Source organism: Musca vetustissima, unplaced genomic scaffold (assembly GCF_032173495.1).
Source record: "Musca vetustissima isolate MV318-11 ecotype Yass unplaced genomic scaffold, APGP_CSIRO_Mvet_v1 utg115094, whole genome shotgun sequence".
NCBI lineage: Eukaryota > Metazoa > Arthropoda > Insecta > Diptera > Muscidae > Musca > Musca vetustissima.
This window is the reverse complement of record NW_026883382.1, coordinates 15,054-38,915: the sequence shown is the minus strand read 5'-3', so window position 1 is coordinate 38,915 and position 23,862 is coordinate 15,054. Positions and strand designations below refer to the sequence as shown.

Sequence of the window (23,862 nt, the reverse complement as noted above, 5' to 3'; positions counted from 1 at the left end):
CGCTTAAAAGATGGAGCCTTTTATAGGCAGGACCTTCTATAGTCAGACTGATTGAAAAGTGTCTCTATAGACCAATAAATAGCGGAAACCTATCTATAAAAAGCTAATGGGGCACTCCTCTAGATGCCGAATGATAAAGGAATTTTTTTTAGGTCTACTGATTGAAGAAACCGCTTAATGGAAAATAACGTCTACTGACCGAAAGATGTAGGCAAAATGATCCGACTGATAAAGGAATTTTTTGTAGGTCTACTGATAGAAGAAACTGGTTAATGGAAAATAACGTCTACTGACCGAAAGATGTAGGCAAAATGATCCACGAAGCCGGAAGATAATTAGATAAATAGAGTCTGTTTGTATCAGTCGAAGTAGCCTACATTTTTCAGTCCTCCATCTATTTTCCTTTTATCAGTCGGTATATAAGAGGAACAGTTTTTCAGTCGCCTATAGAAGGATGTTTATATCATTCGGCCTATGGAAGACTTCTTCCAATAGCCGACATATAGAAGGCTCTTTTTATTAGTAATCTTATATAGGTTTCTTCTAGCAGTCGGGCTTTAGAAGCCACCACTATCAATCTGTCTATAGACAGGCCGGTCTAGAAAAGGCTCCTTCTATCAGTCGTCTATAAGAGGCTGCTTCTTTGAATCGCCAATGGGAGGCTATATCTATCAGTCGCCTATAGAATGGTCCTTCTTTGAATCTCCCAACGGAAGGCTCCTTTTATCAGTCGCCTATAGGAGATTGCTTCTATCAGTCGCCAATGGGAGGCTGCTTCTATCAGTTGCCATTGGGAGGCTGCTTTTATCAGTCGCCAATAGAATGATCCTTCTTTCAACCTCCCAACGGAAGGCTCTTTCTATCAGTTGCCTAAAGATGGCCCATCTATCAGAAAATTCTTCTATTAGTCTAAGGCACCTGTTATCGGTTGGCCTAAAGAAGGCTACAATCGAGCTACAGAAGACTCCTTCTAGAAGTCAATCATAGAAGGCTCTCTCTATCCGTCACCTATGAAAATCACATTTCATCATATAAATATACTCATTAATTTCGATTAATTTATTTTCAATTATTAATATTTTTTGTTTAATTTCGAAAATTTTCCATTCATAATAATTTGAAAATGTATGACAGATCAATGACCGATAATTTCCTGAAATCACAGATACAATTTAAATTTGCATTTCAAAACCAAGCAGATTACAATAATTTTCCCCAATTCTTCATTACTTACCTTCCAATATTCCGAACGGACACAACAAAAATGTCCATCGACATTCCAAAATTCGTATTTGTCATACTATTATCCTCCTCCCTACGCACTGTATCCTCCAATTCTAAATCCTATTCCTATGTGTCAGCTAATGCAGAATATAAACACAATTTCTTTTCCGAATTAAAAATAACCGCTCGAAATGGTTCCATGGACATTGTTGTAAAAACCCTTAAAGATTTCACTTCCGATCCATGGGTCAGTGTATTGGTGGTGATGCGTCCATCGAAAAATGCCAAAAATCGTACCCTACTGCACTACGACATCAATGTGTGTAAAATTCTAGGTAAGCAGGCTACTAATTTTATTTCGACATGGTTACAGAATTACTTTCGCCTGGGTAATATGCCCTCAGAGTGCCCGATTAAGAAGGTAAGGGGAAGAGGATGCACATTTTTTTTATTAATAATAAAACATTTTAATAAAAAAATAATTGTTTTTCTAGGGAAATTATTCATGGTGTAATCTACGTCCGGATATGTTGAAGATGCCTTTGTTCTTCTCCAAGGGTCAATATATTGCCCATACCAGTTTGTATTTTAAGAAAAGGAAAACAATGGATTCGCTGGCTAATATTACGACGGTGATGGAAGTTAAATGAGGACTAGAGGAGGAGGAGGAGCTCTTGGGTATATTTTTTATACCTGGGGTATAGAATTATTATTAGGGCATTTCGGGACTATTTATTCTTAAAAAAACTGCAATAAATTGTTTATTTCCTTTAAGATTCCCCTAGGAGATTTATTGATGATGACTTCTATAGACCGACTTATAGAAGAAGTATTTAAAAGATGATTGATATAAGGATAAAATATATTTTCCATAGGAAGCTTAAAAAATAGACTTCTGCAAGATAACTGGTAGAAAGAGCCTCGTCGATAAGAAGAAACATTCCACATATCGACTCATCGAGGGGCGAGATACATAGTCCGACTGATAGAATAGGTGCTACCTAGGAGGTGCTGAGGGATATATTTTTGAAACCATTGATAGAAGGAGAATTTAATTTGACCCACTGATAAGAATAATTGGTGTACAATAAACATGAATAAGTTGAAATTATATATGGAAGCTATGCTATATCCAAATCTGAACCGATTTCAAGGAAACTTGCCAGAGATTAATTTATATTAATTTCAGTACGTTGTGTCAATCGGCCTAGCTAGGGTGTTTATTGCACCATTTACTTAAAATCGTACGAAAATATATATAGGAGGTGTTTGTAAACCTAATCCGATTTTCACGAAACTTTGCACACATCATTCTAGACGCAATTCAGTACGCTATACCAAAATCGAAAGATATAGGGGGCTTTGGTGCTGCATTTACATAAAATGGGACGATATATCTATGGGAGCTATATCTAAATCTGAACCGATTTTCAGCAAACTTTGCAAACATTATTCTAGACTTAATTTACGCTATGTAAAAATTCGTGGACTTTGATGGAATATTTACCTAAAATCGGGCGAAACTATATATGGGAGCTAAATCTAAATCTGAACCGATTTGCACGAAACTTATCACACGTCATTCTACACTTAATTCAGTACGCTATGCCAAAATTCGTGTAAATCTAATAATTTTCAGGGACTTTGGTGTACCATTTACTTAAAATCGGATGAAACTATATATGGGAGCTATATCTAAATCTGGACCAATTTTTACGGAATTTAACACACATCGTTCTAGACTTAATTCAGTACGCTATGCCAAAGCTCGTGCAAATATAATGATTTTCAGGGACATTGGTGCACCAATTACCTTAAATCGGACGAAATATATATGGGAGCTATATCCAAATCTGAACCGATTTTCAAGAAACTTGACACACGTCATTCTAGACCTAATTTATTACGCTGTGCCAAATTTCGTGCAAATCGAAAGATATATTGAGACGTTGGTGCACCATTTACGTTAAATCGGACGAAAATATATATGGGAGCTATATCTAAATCTGAACCGATTTTCAAGAAATTTTACACACATTTATACCCAATTTGGTATTTATATCGAAATATATATAGGGATCGGACGAAAATATATATGAGAGCTATATCTAAATCTGAACGGATTTTTACGAAATTTAACACACATCATTCTAGACTTAATTCATTACGCTGTTCCAAATTTCGTGCAAATCGAAAGCTATATAGGGACTTTGGTGCACCATTTACATTAAATCGCACGAAAATATATGGGAGCTATACCTAAATCTTAACCGATTTTTCCCAATTTCAAAAGGGTTCGTTCTTGGGCCAAATAAGTGACCTGTGCCAAATTTCATACAATTCGGATCATAAATGCGACCTGTACTTTGTTTACAATTTAACATTGACAGACAAACGGACGGGCGGACATGCATAACAAATATTTTTTTTTTTTTGCTTCTGCCAGGATTCGAACCTGTTCTCCAAATTTCTTATATGCAGCACTATGTTACTAACGGCAAATCTGAGCAGTCGTGGCCGAGCGGTTAAGGCGTCTGACTAGAAATCAGATTCCCTCTGGGAGCGTAGGTTCGAATCCTACCGACTGCGAGAACAAATATTATTTTTTTGTAAAACAAATTGTAAGAATGTACTCCTTGGGTTTGGCTATTAAAGAATGGTTTTATTAATTGTATCTTGTAACTTATCTATATATATAAAAGAGCTTAGTGTTAAGTGAGTGAGTGAGTGAGTGAGTGAGTGACTGACAGATCATCGCCCAGACGAAACGGCTAAAGCTAGAAGCTTGAAATTTTGAGTGTGGGTTGGTGTTGGTGTGTAGGCGTGAGATAAGGCTGGGTTTTTGGAAATTCGAACTAGAAGGGTACGAAAAGTACTAAAATGTACCAAATATGGTACCCTTTGTATTAGGCGAACGGGAAGAGCTAGAATTCTGAAATTTGGAATGTGGGTCACTGATGAAAAGTTAGGAAGATGTACAAAAGCGTTTTTGGAAATTCCTACTAGAACGGTACGAAAAGTACTAAAAAGTACTAAATGTGATACCATTTGTATTTGGCGAACCGGTAGAGCTAGAACTCTGAAATTTGGATTGGTGGTCGCTGAGTGTAGGATAGATGTACCAACGGGTTTTTGGAAATTCGAAATAGAAGGGTACGAAAAGTACTAAAATGTACTTAATTTTGTACAATTTCGTAGCATGTGAATTGATAGAGCTAAAAACTTGAAATTTGGAATGCGACTTAGGGATGAGATGTAGAGTCTATTTAAGGAGATGGTTTTGAAAGCGTGTACTCATGTGTACGAAAAGTACTATATGATACTATATTTGGTACAAATTTAATTTGGAGATACAAATCGAGCTGGAATTTCAAAATGTAGGAATTTAACATTGCCGTCGGAGTGTATGATTGGGAATGTACGTAGTTTTGGAATTTTTTTACTCAGTTTCAGTAATTTATATTCATGGGTACTAAATGGTACTAAATTTGGTACAATTTGAATTTTATGCGAACCACTAGAGCTAGAATCATGAAATTTGGAGTCAGGATTACTGTTGGGGTGTAAGATCGAGATATGTAGGAAGTTTTAAAAATTTTTACTAAGGTGTACTAAATTTGGTACTTTTTGAATTGTGGGTGAACCGATAGAGTTGGAATCCTAAATCATGGATTTAGGATCACTCTGGGGGTGAAAGTTTGGGTTAAGTGGGACGTTTTGGAAATTCGTACTACTGTATACTAAATTTGTACAATTTGAATTGTGAGTGAACCGAAAGAGTTGTAATCCTGAAACTTGGATTTAGCATCTCTGTTTGGGTTAAGTGTGAAGTTTTCGAAATTCGTACTACTGTGTACCAAATATCGTACAATTTGAACTGTAGGGGAACCGATAGAGTTGGAATCCTGAAACTTGGATTTAGGATCACTGTGGGGGTGTAGGATTGGGGTATGTAGGAAGTTTTGGAAATTGGTTCTACTATGTACTAAATTTGGTACAATTTGAATTGTGGGTGAACCGATAGAGCTGGAATCCTGAAACTTGGAGTTAGGATCACTGTGGTGTTGTAGGATTGGGTTCGGTGGGATGTTTTGGAAATTGGTACTACTGTGTACTAAATGTGGTACAATTTGAATTGTGGGCGAACCGATAGTATTGGAATCCTTATACTTGGATTTAGGATCACTGTGGGGTTGTAGGTTTGGGGTAAGTAGGAGGTTTTGGAAATTCGTACTACTGTGTACTAAATTTGGTACAATTTGAATTGTGAGTGAACAGATAGAGTTGTAATCCTGAAACTTGGATTTGGGGTCACTGTGGGGTTGTAGGGTTAGGGTATGTAAGAGATTTTGAAAATTCATACTACTGTGTACTAAATTTGGTACAATTTGAATTGTGAGTAAACCGATAGCGTTGGAATTCTGAAACTTGGAATTAGGATCACTGTGGAGTGTAGGTTTTGGTTAAGTAGGAAGTTTTGGAAATTCGTACTACAGTGTACTAAATTTGGTACAAATTGAATTGTGGATGAACCGATAGAGCTGGAATTCTGAAACGTGGATTTAGGATAACTGTGGGGGTGTGGGTTTAGTAAGAAGTATTGGAAATTCGTACTACTGTGTACTAAATTTGGTACATTTAAATTTGAATTTGGAATCATTATGGGAGTGTAGGATCGGGATATGCAGGAAGTTTTGTTGGAAGTAGAAGGGTACGAAAAGTACTAACATGTACCAAATATGGTACCCTATTTATTAGCGAACGGGAATAGCTGGAATTCTGAAATTTGGAATGTTGGTCACTGATGGAAAGTTAGAAAGATGTGCAAAAGGGTTTTTGGAAATTCGACCTATAAGTGTACTAAACTTTACTGAATTTAGTTCCTATTGTATATATAATGAACATATATAGCTGGAATCTTGACATTTTAAATGGAATACAGGTTGAGAAGTGGTGTTTATGTACAGAAATGGTTTATGACATTCGTACTTATGTGTATAAAAAGTCTAAATGGTACTACATTTCGTACTATTTACATTCAGTTGAGTGTGTATGAGTGTGATGGAATCTTGATAATCGGGATTAGCTGTAAAAAATTGTACTTATTTGTACGAAAAGTACTAAATGGTACTAAATTTGGTGGAAGTTAGATTTAGGTGAACAGATAGAGCTGAAGTCTTCAAATTGGGAATTAAAATGACTGTTGGAGTGTAGGACTGAGGTAGATTATGAAATTCGTAGTTGTTGGTACGAAAGGTACAAATTTAGAACAATTTGGATTTTGCTTGAAAGGATAGAACTGAAAACCTGAAATTTGGAATTAAGATTTCTGTTGAAGAGAGACATCTTTGGAAACTCGTATTTATGTGTACTAAAAGTACTAAACGGCACAAGATGGATTTGGATGAACGGAGAGAGCTCCATAATTTGGACTAATGGTTGATGTTTGAATATAGAATTTAGATATGGAAGCATATTACCTATGTGTACTAAATAGTACTATATTTGGTACAATTTAATTACTTGTGAACGGATAGAGCTGGACTCCCAACTTTTTTAATTAAAATTATTGTTGGAGTGTAGGGTTTGGGAAATTTTTAATTATAGAAACATAAAGTATTAAATGGCACCGAAAAGCTTACAAATGTGTGAACGGATAGGGCTGCATTCTGAAATTTTGAATTTATATTACTGTTTGAGTGCAGAATTGAGATATGTTGGAAATTTTTCGTCATTATGTGCACTAAATGGCAAAAAAATTTGGTACAATTTTGATTCGAGTTAACGGATAGAGATAGTAAACGTAAATTTGGAATTAAAATTACAAGATTAAGGAAGTATTGGAAAAAATTTGGTACAATTTGGACTTTGGTGAACGGGTAGAACTCGAATCCTGAAAGTTGCAACTTAAGTTACTCTGGGAGTGTAGGAAAAGTACTGAATGGTACCAAATATGGTACAGTTTAGTGAACAGATAGAGCTGAAATTCTTAAATTTGGACTTACGATTAAAAGCAGGTTTGGAATATTGAGATTGGTTTGGTATATGGGTACGAAAAGTGCGGAATGGTTTCACACAGAGCTGGAATTCTTAAATTTGGACTATTTGAAAGAAAAACACTAAAGTCAATAAATTTGGAACAGTTTGGACTTTGGTGGAAGTAAAAATACTTTTAGAGTATAGGATTGATGTAGTTTTAGACATTCTTACCTATGAGTATGAGAATTACTAAATGGTACTAAATTTGAAACAATTTGGATTTGGTTGAACCTTGAGATTTGGAACTTAGATTACTGTTGAAGTGTAGTATTGAGCTTTGGAGACAACTTTGGAAACTCGTATTTATGTGTACCAATAGTAAATAGAATAGAAAATTCACTAAATTTGGAATAATTTGAATTTGGGTAACGGAGAGAGCTGGAAACCTAAAATTTAGAATGTTGGTCATTGACAGAGAGTTTGACAGAAGGACAAAAGCGTTTTTGGTACTAAATTTAGTGAAGGTGACGGTATAGAGGTAGTCTTGAAAATGTATACTTATGTGTTCGAAAAGTTCTAAATGGAATTACATGTGAAACCTGTACATGCTAAAGTGTGAATTTCGGAAAATAGTGCTTATGTGTATGAAGAGTACTTAATGGTAATAAACTTGATATTAAATGTAGGAATAGAGGTGGAATTCAGAACTATAGTACAATTAATTATACAGTATTCACGATTTCCATATGAAACATTTTTTTATTCCATTTCCGCATACGAAGTAGCGGGTACTTTGCTAGTTAAAATATAAAATACAATAAAAATATAATTTTCTATAAGTCAACAGATATGAGTTACCGAATTTTTACCGAATTCTCTGAGCCTTCCTTAAACGAGCCTTCGATAGGTCGAAGAATGAAAGGTGGTTTCTATAGCAAATTGATAGATGCAGCCTTTTATAGGCCGACTAATAAGTTCGACTGCCTTATATATGCCGACTGACTGAATGGGCCTTCTTTAAGACGACTGACTTAAGGGACCTTTTACAAAACGACGATAGGCCGACATATATATGGGGATAGTTATCGGTCGACTTAGAGAAGGTGCCTCCCATAGGATAGCAGATAGAAGAAGCCTCTGTAGATAGACCGATACAACACAACGTCTATGCGCCACTGATAAATGGAGCCTCCTATGGGTCGACTAACTGAATATGTAGAGATGGGCAGTGGGTTAATACCCAAAGGTAAATACCCGGTAAATTGGGTAAATACCCGGTAAATTGGGTAAATACTCAAATGGGTATCGGTAATACAACATCTTACACCCTATTACCGGATTTCTGTTATCAAATCGATTTAGAATGGATAGTTTTACGATACTTTAAAGACGTGATAGCAGGTGCCTTTTATAGGCAAAATAATCGAAGAAGCCTTCTATAAACCGGTTGATAAAAGGAGATTTCTATAGGCCACATAATAGAAGAATAAATTTGTATGCCGACTGATGTAAGGAGCCTTATACAGGCTGGTTCGTAGATGAAACAGAATTATCCTTCTTTAAGCCGATTGAAGAGCCTTCTAAAGGGCTACTGATAGGTTCCCTAAGATGGCAAAGAGAAAGAGCCTTCTTTAGGCGACCGACAAACTAAGCCCTCTTTAATCAAACTATCAGAAGGAGCCTTCCATAAATGACTGCTGGGCGGAATATTCTATAGACGATTGATAAACGGATTTTTATATATGCGGCCTCCTTCTGTACAACGATTCATAGAAGGAACCTTTCATAGGCCTATTAATGGAAGGATATCCTATAAGCCAAATTGTAATCGAGATCCGCTATTGGCTCACAGAAAAAGGGAGCCTGATAGAAGGAGCCGACCTTTTACAGGTGTCTTCTATAGTCTGTCTATAGACTTTTTCGTCTGATAGAAGCTACCATCTATAAACCCACTATAGAAGGACAGATGGAGCCTTTTATTGCCTGACTCATATATGGAGCTTTTCTATAAGTCGGTCTATAGGAGGAAAAATAGAAGAAGCCTTTTGTCGGCTGACTGATGGAATGAGTCTCCGTTTTAGGGAGTCTTCTGCAGACCGACTAATAGGCCTATATAAATATTAATGCCTGGCTGACAGATGGAAAGAGATTTATCTATCCAAGCCATCCAAGGCGTGGATATTTTAAAGAATATTTTTTCGAGGTCCATCCAAGGCGTGGATATTTTAAAGAATATTTTTTCGAGGTCCATCCAAGGCGTGGATATTTTAAAGAATATTTTTTCGAGGTCCATCCAAGGCGTGGATATTTTAAAGAATATTTTTTCGAGGTCCATCCAAGGCGTGGATATTTTAAAGAATATTTTTTCGAGGTCCATCCAAGGCGTGGATATTTTAAAGAATATTTTTTCGAGGTCCATCCAAGGCGTGGATATTTTAAAGAATATTTTTTCGAGGTCCATCCAAGGCGTGGATATTTTAAAGAATATTTTTTCGAGGTCCATCCAAGGCGTGGATATTTTAAAGAATATTTTTTCGAGGTCCATCCAAGGCGTGGATATTTTAAAGAATATTTTTTCGAGGTCCATCCAAGGCGTGGATATTTTAAAGAATATTTTTTTTTACGACCACCACCCATTATAAGACTTTTAAAATATATCCCTGGAAGAAATGTGTTCAATGTTAGAACCTTGTCTCGAGCCTTCCATAGGACACTGATAGACAGAAGATGCCTTGCATTGAGGTTTGACTAGCAGATGACTGAAGAAAATATAGTTATAATAAAGATGTTTAAAAATAAAACTCCTTAAAGGTTACACCTTCTTTAAATATCCTTTATTTTCTATTGTTTTAATATTTTCTTTCTCACTTTTTCTCAATAATTACGGTAAGATTTGCCAAAGATATTTTCGGCCTCTTCTGGCGAAAATACAAGTCCATATTGACAAAATATTGACCCTTGGCAAAGAATGTTGGGATATTTAACATTTCCGGACGCATGCCACACCATGTATAATTACCCTATGGAAGGGGAAATTTTTAATTATTACCAATACTACTTTCACATAAACTCACACTCACCTTCTTGATGGGACACTTCGAGGGTATTGTACCATGTTTAAAGATATTCTGCACCCATATTGACACCAAACTTCGTTCGTTGTGATCCAATATTTTACACATATTTACATTGTACTGTAACAGCTTGCGATGGCCCGCCGTTTTATTCGACCCACCCATCGAAACAGCAAAATTCATCCATGGATCCTGTGGCAAATCGTGTGTGATATTCATCAAAATGTCCAATGATCCATTGTGGGCCAACAGGCGAAATTCTTTAAAATATGCGTGATGAAATTTCGCATTACCGGAAGTGAATACAATTTGTTGGCTAACAACTATTGTGATTGATAGGCAAATGACCAGGGTAAAAATGGCAAATGCGGAATGAGTGTAGTTATCAGATCTAAACCACATTTCGGTATAGTTGGTTGAATAGTTCAAAGAAAATCAACTAAGCGAAAATCTTCCATTGATTGGTAAATAGGCGAGGCTTTTAAAATAGAGCAATTAAATGTAATTAAAAATTTTTAATGATTTAAATTTTAATTCTGATTAGTTTTGGGCGAATATTAATTTAGAAAAATCATTTAAATGTTTCAATCAATTCGAATCCAATATTTCAAAGTAGCCAAATGTGGGGCGTTTTTAAAATAAATATTTTTTAAAGCAACAATAGGACGTAGATTTATAAAAAATATTTTGTCAACGGCTTTGTTGGATTCTTTGAAAAAATATTTTTTATAAATCCACGCCTTGTAGGATTTATAAAAAATATTTTTTGTAAATGCACGCCTTGTTGTGGTCTTAAAAATTATATTTTTTTTAATCTTCGCCTTGTCGGTGCTTGGAAAAAATTATTTTCTCAAAGTATTTTGCTAATGACCCAATCGCAGCTGACCTTGGTTAGATGACCGATGCATTGTAATTATTTGTAATGGTAATTGTTTGTCTGATTTTTTTTTTTTTTGCACCAGAAAATGAGCCATCATTCGGTTTATTGTTTAAATACTAATCACCTTATAATTGACTGTGAGAATGACCTATTTCAGTACAAATATAATCATTCTGGGCTACTTAGTCTTAGAATATCTGGAATTTTTGAAGAAGTAAAAATGCATTTTAAAATAATTGTTCTAATACTAATAATCCCACCTATTCTGGAGGCCAAGAAGGTAAGGTCCCACCAAAAAAGAAAAATATCCTTCCTAAAATATTTCTATTTTTAGAAATCCCGCTCCGTATCCTTCCTGGAAACCCGCAGCGATATAAATGCAAATTTCATTAAAAATCTCCAAATCAATATCAGCCGACAACGTGACTCAATGAGTATTGGTTTGGAAATTGTTCAAGACCTCACGGATGTTTGGGCCACTGTAGGGGTGGGTCTATGGCAAAAGACGGGCAATAATTTTCGTGCGATGTTTTCCTATGACATTGATTTGTGTGAGACCCTTTTGCGGCTGAAATCACCCAAGATACAATTGCTAAATAAGTGGATTGTGAATTTCTTGAAATATGGCAATCTATCGAGTCAGTGTCCGTTTTTCAGGGTAAGATGGAGGATTTGCTTCTTTTGGGACAAACATTTTTTAATTTGTTGAAATACATTTTTTCGTAGAGTTCTTATTATTTTAGCAATTTGAAAGTGGACAAAGACAGCATACCGGATTATGTGCCAAATGGGAAATTTCAAACCTATCTGTCGTTGTATTTGAAGAAGCAGGATGGCTCTAAGGAGGTCATCAATTGCTCTTTTATGACATTTGAATTGAATCGAAATTAACTCAGGATTTTTTTAATAAAATTTTTTTCAAAGCAACATCAAGGCATGGATTTATAGAAAGAAATTTTCAAAGCAACAACAAGGCGTGGATTTATTAAAAATATCTTTTCAAAAATCCAAGAAGACGTGGATTTATAAAAAAATATGTCGGAGGTCCTACAAGCGTGGATTTAAAAAAATATTTTTTCAAGAATCAAGAAGACGTGGATTTATAAAAAAATATCACATAGGTCCTACAGGGCGTGGATTTAAAAAAATATATATTTTTTTAGGAGGGGTCAGCATAGGCGTGGATTTAAAAAATATGTCATCATAGGCGTGGATTAAAAAATATATTTTTTCTAAAGTCCTACAAGGCGTGGATTAAAAAAAATATATTTTTTCTAAGGTCCATATTAGTATTTTTCTAAGGTCCATATTAGTATTTTTCTAAGGCCCTACAAGGCGTGGATTTAAAAAAATATTTTTCTAAGGTCCATATTAGTATTTTTCTAAGGTCCTACAAGGCGTGGATTTAAAAAAATATATTTTCTAAAGTCCTACAAGGCGTGGATTTAAAAAAATATTTTTCTAAGGTCCTACAAGGCGTGGATTTAAAAAAATATATTTTCTAAGGTCCTACAAGGCGTGGATTTAAAAAAATATTTTTCTAAGGTCCTACAAGGCGTGGATTAAAAAAAATATTTTTTCTAAGGTCCTACAAGGCGTGGATTTAAAAAAATATATTTTCTAAAGTCCTACAAGGCGTGGATTAAAAAAAAAATATTTTTTCTAAGGTCCTACAAGGCGTGGATTTAAAAAAATATATTTTCTAAGGTCCTACAAGGCGTGGATTTAAAAAAAATATTTTTTCTAAGGTCCTTCAAGGCGTGGATTTAAAAAAATATTTTTTCTAAGGTCCTACAAGGCGTGGATTGAAAAAAAATATTTTTTCTAAGGTCCTACAAGGCGTGGATTTAAAAAAAATCTAAAGTCCTACAAGGCGTGGATTTAAAAAAATATTTTTTCTAAGGTCCTACAAGGCGTGGATTTAAAAAAAAAATTTTCTAAGGTCCTACAAGGCGTGGATTTAAAAAAAATTCTAAGGTCCAACAAGGCGTGGATTTAAAAAAAAATTCTAAGGTCCTACAAGGCGTGGATTTCAAAAAAAAAATTCTAAGGTCCATATTAGTATTTTTCTAAGGTCCTACAAGGCGTGGATTAAAAAAAATATTTTTTCTTAGGTCCTACAAGGCGTGGATTTAAAAAAAAATATTTTTTTCTAAGGTCCTACAAGGCGTGGATTTAAAAATATTAATTTTCCAAGAAGATCAAGAAATATATACATTTTTTAAATCCGGCCCCCGGGCCGCCCCCTTCTTACGTCCCTGGCTCTCATATATATTTTCGTCCGATTTAAGGTAAATGGTGTACTAAGATCCCTACATATCTTTCGATTTGCACGACATTTGGCACAGCGTACTGAATTAGGCCTAGAATGATAAGTGCTAAATTTCCTAAAAATCGGTTCAGCTTCAGTTATAGCTGCAATATATATTTCCGTCCGATTTAAGGTAAATGGTGCACCGATGTCGTTATCTTTCGATTTGCACGAAATTTGGCATGGCGTACTGAATTGAGTCTAAAATGATGTGTGCACGAAAATCGGTTCAGGTTTAGATATAGCTCCCATATATATTTTCGTCCGATTTTACGTAAATGGTGCACCAAAGTCCCTATATATCTTTCGACTTACAAGAAAATTGGCACAGCGTACTGAAGTAAGTCTAGAGCAATGTGTGTTTAATTTCGTAAAAATCGGTTCGGATTTAGATATAGATCTTATATATTTTTTCGTCCGATTTTAGGTAAATGGGGCTCCAAGTCCCTATATATCTTTCTATTTGCACGAAATTTGGCATAGGGTACTGAATTCAGTCCAGAATGATGTGTACTAAGTTTCGTTTAAATCGGTTGAGATCTAGATATAGCTCCCATATATATTTTCGTTCGATTTAATGAAATTGTGTACTAAAAACCCAAAGTTTGGCCGACTGGCACACAATTTTGTACAATGTACTGAAGTTACTATAACCTTTCGTGTGTCAAGTCTTCTTGAAATTGGTTCAGATTTAAATATAGCTCCTATATATATAATATATATAGATTTTTAGTAAATGTTGCTCTAAAGACCCATAGCTAGGTCGATTCACACAACGTACTAAAATTAGGATAAATTAATCTCTGGCAAGTTTCCTTGAAATCGGTTAAGATTTCGATATAGCATAGCTTCCATATATAATTTCGACATATTCATGTTGATTTTACAGCAAATAATCAATGGTGAATACATATATAGAATATGCCCAAAGTGGTGAAGGTTATCATATAGTCGGCCCAGTCCGACTTTACTACTTTCCTTACTGGTTTTAAATAATTTAAGGGGCCTCCAATAGGCTTGGTTTTTTAAATAAATTTTTTTAAGGGGTCTGCAATAGGAGTCGATTTTTTGTAATATTTTAAGGGCCTATCAATGTCCTCAAATTTTTTAAAGTGTTAAAAAATCAACCCCATATCGATACCTCCTCCCATTTACTGTTTTCCCATTGTCATTTCTTCCTTGCATCTAAATGCATTTGTCGTGTCTATATTTGCGTTACATTGCTTTTGCAATGTATGCAACCGCACACACACACATACACAACTTCCTGTTCGTGTGGTGTTATCCTTTTGTTGTGTATGTATGTTGTTGTTCAGCCTGCCTGCTTGCAGAGCATTTGCGAGACAATAGCACGTAATTGTTGTCTACGTGTCTATGTGACAGGTTGGCAAATATTTGACCAATGGCAACAGAATCCGACATTTGAATGTGTTTCCAAGGGGCCTATTTGGCTAAGAAGCCTTTAATGCAAAAAATTCTTAAATTCTCGAAATTGAGAATTTAACCAAAAACGAATCCCTTTTCATTGCTCTCATTTGCATGCTAACTTTAACATCCTTTAAGTAAAGCCAACAACAAAAAAAGATACCAACAAAATAATAAACCCAACTACAAAATCCGAACTGGAAGACACCACATCAGAAATAAGGACAAACTTTATCCTGGAGCCATATACAGGAATATATTTTTTTCTGGTGTATGGAAAAAAATGAAAATATTTCCTAACAAATTAAAGGATAAAAAAAATTAAAAGCAAGTCCTGGAGTTTTGAACAAAAGCACACACACATACGTACACTCATATTCCTGTTTTTAACAAAACACACACAACAAGGATGTTGTGTGTGTGAGCTTGATGATGTGTGAGATTGTGCGCTCATTACCGTGTCATTTAAATGTGTGATGACTTCTTTTTTAAATAATAAAAAAAGTAAAGAAATTTAGGTTTTCATTTTGCTACCCCCTCAACAGTTGAGATAATGACGATGATGATGTTCCACATTGAAAAATAGGGAGTGAAAATATTCCTTTTATTTTCATCCTTAATGATGTCACACAATTTATTTCAACAAAATATAAAAATGGGAGATGCGTAATGTTTCTGGTGCTTCTGCATCATCCTCTTTTGTTGTGAGAGAAAAAAAATTTTGAATTAAAGAATTTAATATATTTGTAATAGAAAATATTTAAATAATCCAGGCCTTTTGGATCAACCCAAAAAAAAAAAATTATTTAAAAAATCCACGCCACTTGGACTTCCCTGAAAAAAATGTTAAAAATTCCACGTCTCTAAAATTATTTAATTATGTCATTTTAAGCAAGTGAAAAGCGTTAAGTTAGGCAGGGCCGAACTTTGGATACCTTTCACCATAGCTGTACTAACAGGTACTTGAAATGATAATATAGGGAACATACCAAAATGTGGACCTATACCGGCATTTCTACAAACCGAGTATGAAAACCAAATAAATTTCGGCAATTTTTGATGGTTGTATACCCTCAGCCTTATGGGTAATGAGGGTGTATACACATTGATACGATAAAAATGTGTTTCATCGAAATATTGGTTCTAGACCCCATGTTTCTTTGGACCAAATCCGTTTCAGAAAAGTTAGATTTCATCCAAACTTTGTACATCTTATTATTTCTTCCAAACTTAGTTCAAGTTCGAAGATGGGGAATATCGGTCCACGCCTTCAGGTACCTCCCCCACAAAATGGGGGTGCATTGTTGTGGGTTGCACAAAAACATTTGTATGAGAACGTCCCTGGAGGCTATACCTTAAGCGGGGCCAATGTTGATTACATCGTACAGGAATTACCGAACATTTGTGGTTATTATTATATGAGGTACTTTGCCTAATTGATGACTGATATAGCTCTATTTCGAAACTAAAACTTCTGAATCAGAATAATTTTTTTTACGCCAAATATTAATAAATACTTAAATCGGTAGGTATCATTATATAAGGGCTAGGCCTAAATGCGTCATATATAGTTCATTATCGAACCTTACGTTCTAGTTTTTTATCTCGATATCCTCCGCAGATGAAATGATTACAACAGAGTTTTAGAACCAAACCCAAAACACGGACCAAATAAGTGACCTATGCCAAATTTCATTCAAATCGGATCATAAATCCGACCTGTACTTTGTTCACAAAAATACATATACTGACGGACGGTTATGCATAAATGGACTTAGAAAGTGATTCTATGCATATTCTCAAAAGGAACCATGTGCACAAAGACATAATACCCTGTACCACAGTGTGATGAAGGGTATAAAAATCCACGCCTTGTGAAGGGTCCTTAACATTTTTTACAGAATCCACGCCTTGTGAAAGGATCTTTGAAAACATTTTTTACAGAATCCACGCCTTGTGAAGGGACCTTACAAGCATTTCTTAAATATCCGCGCCTTGTGGTAGTTGGTTAACTTTTTTTTAAAAAAATCCACCCTTGTGAATGTTTCTTATTTTTGTTAATCCCAATCTAGGTTTTCTTCACAAAAGGAATTCTGTAAATTTTAGTTTTCCATTTCACATCAATTCAAATTTCAAATACGATGAATTGCTAACATCCTTCGAATCATCACTTTTCTTTTTATACGCTGACAGATAGGTCTGATATTTTCCTGAGGGTATAAAATCTGGAATGATTTCCTTATCAAATTTTAGATTACTAAAGAAGTAGAGACTCTATATTGAAATAAAATTTAATAATTTAAATTATGGGGAGTTTTCAAAATGTGTATCGTACCTTCCCGAAAGGACAGCTGGTTGACAAATTGCCATATTTGAAAAAATTTTTAAGCTAAATTTCGAGAATTTTCAATTTTGAAGATTTGATACGTTTCAAAGTGTCACACAATTCAATGTCATAGGAAATTATGGTTCGAAAATCTTTGCTTGATTTTTCCCAAAGACCCACACCCAATGAGGCCCACATATCGTTGAAATCTTGAGCAAGATCTACAAGAATATTCATCGATTGACGATTGCTGCTGATGTTCACTTGTAATTGTTTAATAAATTTCGGATTGATATCATTTTTGCAATCAAGGAAGTAGATATTGCGGGATTTCTGAAAAAAAAATCGGAACATTGAAATATGGGATTTATGGTTTCCGTAACAAAAAAAAACTTACCTTCTTGGCTCCTTGGATTATTGACAGCCGAAGAAGTAAAACAAGAAATAAAAATTTTAAATTCATTTTTCGAATTTAGAAATTTTTATGACTATCAAAAAGAGTTAGAATGTTATTATTTGAAATCAATAATAGTTTATAATTTCCAATATATAGAATAATAAACAATTATCCCAATTTAAATTCAAATTGGCGAACCATTACAATTTTATGTTATTAAGGTCGTACAAAAAAAGCAACAACAAAAATTATTTAGTGATTTGAAAATAATTGCAAAAATCTGGAATGTTGATGGCTTTTTAAATCAATATTTTATGCAAAGGCCTCAAAAGGCGTCAGTTTAAAATAATTATTTTCTAAATCATGGATTTTTAAAAGGACTCACTGGCCCTTCATCTCGTCTATTATAGACTCAGTTGCCCTTGAGCTCGTTGATGATAGACTCAGAGGCCCTTGAGCTGGTTTATGATAGAATCACTGGTCTTTCAGCTCGTCTATGACAGACTCACTGGCCCTTCCTCCAGCGCGTCTACGATGGACTCTCACGGGCCATTCAGAGATTCTATGATAGACTCACTGGCTCACTTGGATTTGGGGAAAAAATAGTATTTAAAAATCCACACCTATTGGATCAATCTAAACAAGTGAAAAAGCGTTAAGTTCGGCCGGGCCGAACTTTGGATACCCTCCACCATAGATATACTGACAGGTACTAGAAATGAAAATATAGGGAACATACCAAAAAGTGGACCTATACCGACATTTCTAAAAAGGGATTATATAAACAAAAATAAAAAATTCATAAATTTTTAATGGATAATTATACCCTCAGATTTATCGCTATTGAGGGTGTATACACTTTAACACGGTGAAAATGTGGCTAATCGAAATATTGGTCCTAGACCCCATGTTTCTTTGGACCAAATCCGTTTCAAAAAATTTAGATTTCATCCAAACTTTGTCCGTCATATTATTTCTTCCAATCTTAGTTCAAATTCGAAAATGGGGAATATCGGTCCACTTCTTCTGGAACCTCCATACAGGGGCTAGGTCTAAATGCGGGTTATAGTTCATTATCGAACCTTACGTTCTACTTGTTTATCTCGATATCCTCCACAGGTGAAATGATTACATCAGAGACTTCAAACGCGGAACAAATCAGATAACAATTTTAATATAAAAAAGGGGGTTATATGTGGGGTAGTCCCCATATAACCCCCTTTTTTATATTAAAATTGTTATCTGATTTGTTCCGCGTTTGAAGGGGGTGAATATTAAAAATTTTTGGTAGGGAGATTTGTTACCATATACGACTACAAAATACCAAATTGCAGCAAATTCGATTGAAAAACGCGCTCAAGAACCCCAAAATACAGAAAATTGGGGGTACATTTATATGGGGGCTATCCGAAAAAATAGACCTATACTCATAATTTTTTGTGGAGAGATTTGATACCCAATAAGAACTCAAAGTACTAAATTACAGCCAATTCGGTGGAAAAATGTGGTCAAAACCCCTCCAAAACTGAAAATTGGGAGGTACCGTTATATGGGGGCTACCAGAAAAAATGGACCTAAAGTTATAATTTTTAGTTGAAAATTTTGGTATCCAAAAAGAGCCCATTTTACCAAATTTCAGCGAATTTGGTTGAAAAACGCGCTCAAGAATCCCAAAATACTGAAAATTTGGGGGTACCCTTATATGGGAGGTATGCCGAAACGTGGACCGATATAGCCAATCTTCGAACTTGACATGCCGCATGCAGACAAAAAATGACTCTATGCAAAATTTTGGCGTTCTATCTCAATTCATTTAGACGCTAGAGTGATTACAACAGACAGACGGAGATGCTTAGATCGTCAAGAATATATATACTTTATAGGGTCGGAGGAAATGATTATTTCGATGCGTTACAAACGGAAAAACAAAACTAATATACCCTCCATACTATGGTGGAGGGTATAAAAACCACGCCTCTTGGGATTGCCTAATAAACTATTTATTAAGTTTTTAATTTACATCTTTGAAATTGATTCAATTATGGCCCAAAAACCCAAAAGGTTTCTAGGCCTGACAAAAAATTTATTTTAGACTCATTAGAGTGCTCCTCTCCACGGAAATCTTTAGTAAAAGGCGAAAGATTTATTCGACAACTGAAGAGAAGCCAGAGTAAAGATCCATGGCACAAAGTGAACATTATTAGCCAGGGTTAAAATAAAGTGAATGTGAATTATGGTGACACATCACTCTGGTGCCCAACACGAAATACACACTCAACTTATTAATTTGCTTAAACAAGGGGGTTTGTTGTTCGAAACACACAAAGCGGCTGGCAACGAATAGCTAATAAAACGGAATGTGTGTGCTAGTTTGTTTTGAGTGCGCTCACTAAGTAACAGGGTTGGAAATGTTGAAATGTGTTGGCTAGTGTTTGAATGCCATGAAACGTGTGCTGTGTCACACAGTGAGTCATATGCGTGGATCATATTCATTGTGTGTTGATGCGTTGAAGTCGATGCCATAGGCAGTCATAACAACAATTCATGTAGGCTTGCTTAGTTGCTGTTTAGTTAACAGGGCTGGGATGTTTGAATTGTTTTGAAAATAATCAAAAATAGAAAATATTTAAAATTAATATTTTTTACACTCAATATAAGATCCGCTGGGGAAATAATTTATGAGGATATATAATTTATGGATATTATGTGGATATTCGAAAAAATATTTATACCCTTCACCACACTGTGGTACAGGGTATTATGTCTTTGTGCATATGTTTGTAACAGGCAAAAGGAAACGAGATAGACCCATGGTTCCTTTTGAGAATATGCATAGAATCACTTTCTAAGTCGATTTATGCATGTCCGTCCGTCCGTCCGTCTGTCCATGTATTTTTGTGAGCAAAGTACAGGTCGCATTTATGATCCGAATTGGATGAAATTTGGCACTGGTCACTTATTCGGCCCAAGGACGAACCCTATTGAAATTGGGAAAAATCGGTTCAGATTTAGATATAGCTCCCATATATATATTTAACCAATTTAATGTAAACGGTCCCTTTATATCTTTCGAAATTTGGTACAGCCTAATCATTTAAGTCTAGAATGATGTCTGCCAAGTTTCGTGAAAATCGGTCCAGATTTAGATATAGCTCCCATATATAGTTTCGCCCGATTTCATGTAAATGGTGCCCCAAAGACCCTATATATCTCTTGATTTGCACGAAATGTAGCATAACGTACTGAATTAAGCCTAGAGTGATGTCTGCCAAGTTTCGAGAAAATCGGTCCAGATTTAGATATAGCTCCCATATATAGTTTCGTCCGATTTCATGTAAATGATGCCCCAAAGTCCCTATATAGCTTTCGATTTGCACGAAATTTGGCAAAACGTACTGGATTGATCCTAGAATTATGTCTGCCCAGTTTCGAGAAAATCGGTCCAGATTTAGATATAGCTCCTATATATAGTTTCGTCCGATTTCATGTAAATGGTGCCCCAAAGTCCCTATATATCTTTTGATTTGCACGAAATTTGGCATAACGTACTGAATTAGGTCCAGAATGATGTGTGTTAAATTTCCTGAAAATCGGTTCAGGTTTAGATATAGCTCCCATACATATTTTCGTCCGATTTTAGGTAAATATTGCACCAAAGTCCCTATATATCGTTAGATTTGCACGAAATTTGGCATAACGTACTGAATTGAGCTTAAAGTGATGTCCGCCTTGTTTCGTGAAAATCGGTCCAGATTCAGATATAGCTCCCTTTTATTATAGATTGATTTTAAGTAATTGACGCACCAAGGAACCAATAGGCTGATAGTAAAGTTCTGAAATTAGTATAACCTAACCTGTGACAGATTTGTTTGAAATCGCTTAATATTTGGATAGATCTTCCATATATATTTTCGCCCAATTTCAAGTAAATTGGGCATCAAACTCCTCATGTTAGTCAGATTGACATCAAATTTTGAGCAACGTACAAAATTGAGCATAGAATTACGTAGTTTCGTTTTCTATTTATATTTGTTTGAAGTCGATTGGCATACTTTATGAATAGATCTAGGTAGATTCGCATTTAGATAAATATCACATATTTTTTTTTCATCCAATTTTATGTTATGTTAATGTTAATATACCCATAGTGGTGAAGGGTATCATATAGTCTGCCCCGTCCGACTTTACTACTTTCCTTACTGTTTTTTTTTTTTCGAAGAATGGATTTAAAAAAAATAATTCTGAGAATCTTGAGGCATGGATCTATGAATCTTGAGGCATGGATCAATGAATCTTCAGATAGGGATTTGAAAAAATATATATTTTTAAGGAATATTCAGGCGTCGATTTTCAAAGAATATTTTCTTCAAGGAATCATAGGGCATGGATTTTTATACCATACACAACTATGTTGTGTGGGTATTATAGCTTTGTATGGCTCCAAGAGTTTGTAGCACCGCGAAATATTGGTCCGACCTTTAAGTATACCGATCGTTATATCTCGACTAGCTGAGTCGATCTACACAAATGTGTCAGTCCGTCTGTTCTTTATAATTTGTAAACACTATACAGGCCACAGTTATGGACCAATCTTCGCGAAATTTTGCATGTGGGATGAGTTAAGGCCAAAGAAGGCCCCTATTGTTTTTGGTAAAGATCGGGTAATATTTAGAGGCTGCTCCCGAGGCCGCAATTATGGCCCAAACATCGCGAAATTTTACATGGAAAATAAGCATACCTGTTTTGATAAAGATCAGTCAATATTTAGCGGGTCAAATGGACCCTGACTTTTGTGAGAAATATTACAAAATTTGTATTCTATAGTGTATATATTTACCCCTGAAGAACATAGACCCGAGAAGTTGATAGTATATCCAAGAAGAGTGGTTGACCTTTAAATTGATACCAATTTTATTGTCGTATTTACTCAGATAAGAGAGTTATACTTACAGTCGACTCCGCTTTACTGTAAGTCGCTTAACTGAAAAATATCGGATAAGTGAAATTGATTTCCTGCAGCATTACATTTTAGGTTAATCGCTCACAATTTACACCGCATAAATGAAACTTCGCATAACTGGAAATATCGGATAACTGAAATAGCTTTTGGAGTCATATATTGCAATTTATTTTTCAATTACTCTGCATTACTGAAAATCGTGAAAATGAAGGATAATTACAGACTATTTTGCTTTGAGGAATACACATCTTCATAGCCCACACTAACAGATATTTTTCTGCAATTCATGATTTTCCGACGTGTGTGTCAAGTATATATAAATTTGACGTCGAAGAACGAAGAAGTTCGTTCGGCCAAACTTTTCAAACCATTTGGAAAATTCGAAAAAAACTCCGTTCCGCATAGACCTTCTAGATGATAACCAAATTTTAAATAGAAACAATGTAAAAAATGTGTATCTATAATGAACAAATTTTAATAAATAAAATTCCTTTAAGAAGTGACCATGTCAACCAGTTTCAATTTCTATCGTCTATTTTCATAAAATTCGATACCTACGAATTCGATATAAAAATGAATTATTGAAATTCCTAAAACTGAAAAAAATTTCGCTTATAAGAAGTTCGGAAAACTGAAATTATTTTCAGTTAAACGAACTCCGCTTAAGTGAAAACATCGGATAACTGAAACAAACATTCAGATTTTTTTCCATTTCAGTAAAGCGGAGTCGACTGCAAATATTTACATATTATTTAGTAACCCATTACCACACTAGAGGCCGGAAAGATAGAGCTGATGGCTTTGAAATTTTCCATGAGGATCCAGGTATGTTCAAGGACAACGCCTATAATTTTCGGTGATGATAAGATAATAATATTGGAAGAAGTGGATCGTAAACTTAATTTTTTGTGTTTTTTCAATTGAAAGCCCAAGATTACAACACAACCCACGGTAAAGGGAATCTGGACTATTAATTAGAAGAGCTGTACTGAATATTAGTATTATTTGTTGACCTCTAGTAGGTCAAGAGGGTGCAAATATCGTGAAATATTGCCCAAGCTCAAAATGTAGTACCACAGAATGTTAGATTTTCGTGGAAGTTGTGTAGAGTATCATACCCGTCCGACTTACTGCTCCGCTCACTGGTTTCAATATGTTGTACATAGTATCTTATTCATGCTCTGGCAAAAAATGTTCCAAATAGCAGATACTCAGGTTGAAAAACTCGGGTAGGTTATGTATGTCGGCAGTTTTAAAATATTAATCTAAATTGAATAATTTCTGCG

At 35.0% G+C, this 23,862-nt stretch overlaps 3 protein-coding genes and 2 non-coding genes across 5 annotated transcripts; 3 read left to right on the top strand and 2 right to left on the bottom strand.

Annotated features, from left to right (window-relative positions):
- The first annotated feature begins 1,264 nt into the window (after positions 1-1,264).
- LOC133330244 (uncharacterized) lies at positions 1,265-1,874 on the top strand. The gene is made up of 2 exons (XM_061538707.1): positions 1,265-1,645; positions 1,719-1,874. Exons 1-2 carry the CDS (start codon positions 1,265-1,267, stop codon positions 1,872-1,874), a joined length of 537 nt encoding a protein of 178 aa, XP_061394691.1.
- Positions 1,875-3,731: 1,857 nt separating this feature from the next.
- Trnas-aga (transfer RNA serine (anticodon AGA)) lies at positions 3,732-3,813 on the top strand. The gene has a single exon. It is a non-coding gene; the product is annotated as a tRNA-Ser (tRNA).
- A 6,254-nt stretch (positions 3,814-10,067) lies between these two features.
- On the bottom strand, positions 10,068-10,679 carry LOC133330242 (uncharacterized). The gene is made up of 2 exons (XM_061538706.1): positions 10,284-10,679; positions 10,068-10,223 (listed from the first exon to the last, which is right to left on the bottom strand). The coding sequence occupies exons 1-2, from the start codon at positions 10,677-10,679 to the stop codon at positions 10,068-10,070; spliced, it is 552 nt and encodes a 183-aa protein (XP_061394690.1).
- Positions 10,680-11,377: 698 nt separating this feature from the next.
- Positions 11,378-12,048, top strand: LOC133330246 (uncharacterized). The gene is made up of 3 exons (XM_061538709.1): positions 11,378-11,437; positions 11,492-11,815; positions 11,884-12,048. The coding sequence occupies exons 1-3, from the start codon at positions 11,378-11,380 to the stop codon at positions 12,046-12,048; spliced, it is 549 nt and encodes a 182-aa protein (XP_061394693.1).
- Positions 12,049-19,663: 7,615 nt separating this feature from the next.
- Positions 19,664-19,790, bottom strand: LOC133330250 (U5 spliceosomal RNA). Its single transcript, XR_009754336.1, has one exon. It is a non-coding gene; the product is annotated as a U5 spliceosomal RNA (small nuclear RNA).
- Positions 19,791-23,862: the final 4,072 nt, after the last annotated feature.

Bases quoted from the DNA above. Each gene is read 5' to 3' on its own strand.
- LOC133330244 (XM_061538707.1), top strand. From the start codon at position 1,265: ATGTCCATCGACATTCCAAAATTCGTATTTGTCATACTATTATCCTCC. The intron at 1,646-1,718 runs GTAAGGGGAAGA...TTGTTTTTCTAG, and splicing joins CAGAGTGCCCGATTAAGAAG to GGAAATTATTCATGGTGTAA.
- LOC133330242 (XM_061538706.1), bottom strand. From the start codon at position 10,679: ATGTGGTTTAGATCTGATAACTACACTCATTCCGCATTTGCCATTTTT. The intron at 10,224-10,283 runs GTGAGTGTGAGT...CCCCTTCCATAG, and splicing joins CGAAGTGTCCCATCAAGAAG to GGTAATTATACATGGTGTGG.
- LOC133330246 (XM_061538709.1), top strand. From the start codon at position 11,378: ATGCATTTTAAAATAATTGTTCTAATACTAATAATCCCACCTATTCTG. The intron at 11,438-11,491 runs GTAAGGTCCCAC...TTCTATTTTTAG, and splicing joins CTATTCTGGAGGCCAAGAAG to AAATCCCGCTCCGTATCCTT. The intron at 11,816-11,883 runs GTAAGATGGAGG...ATTTTTTCGTAG, and splicing joins GTCAGTGTCCGTTTTTCAGG to AGTTCTTATTATTTTAGCAA.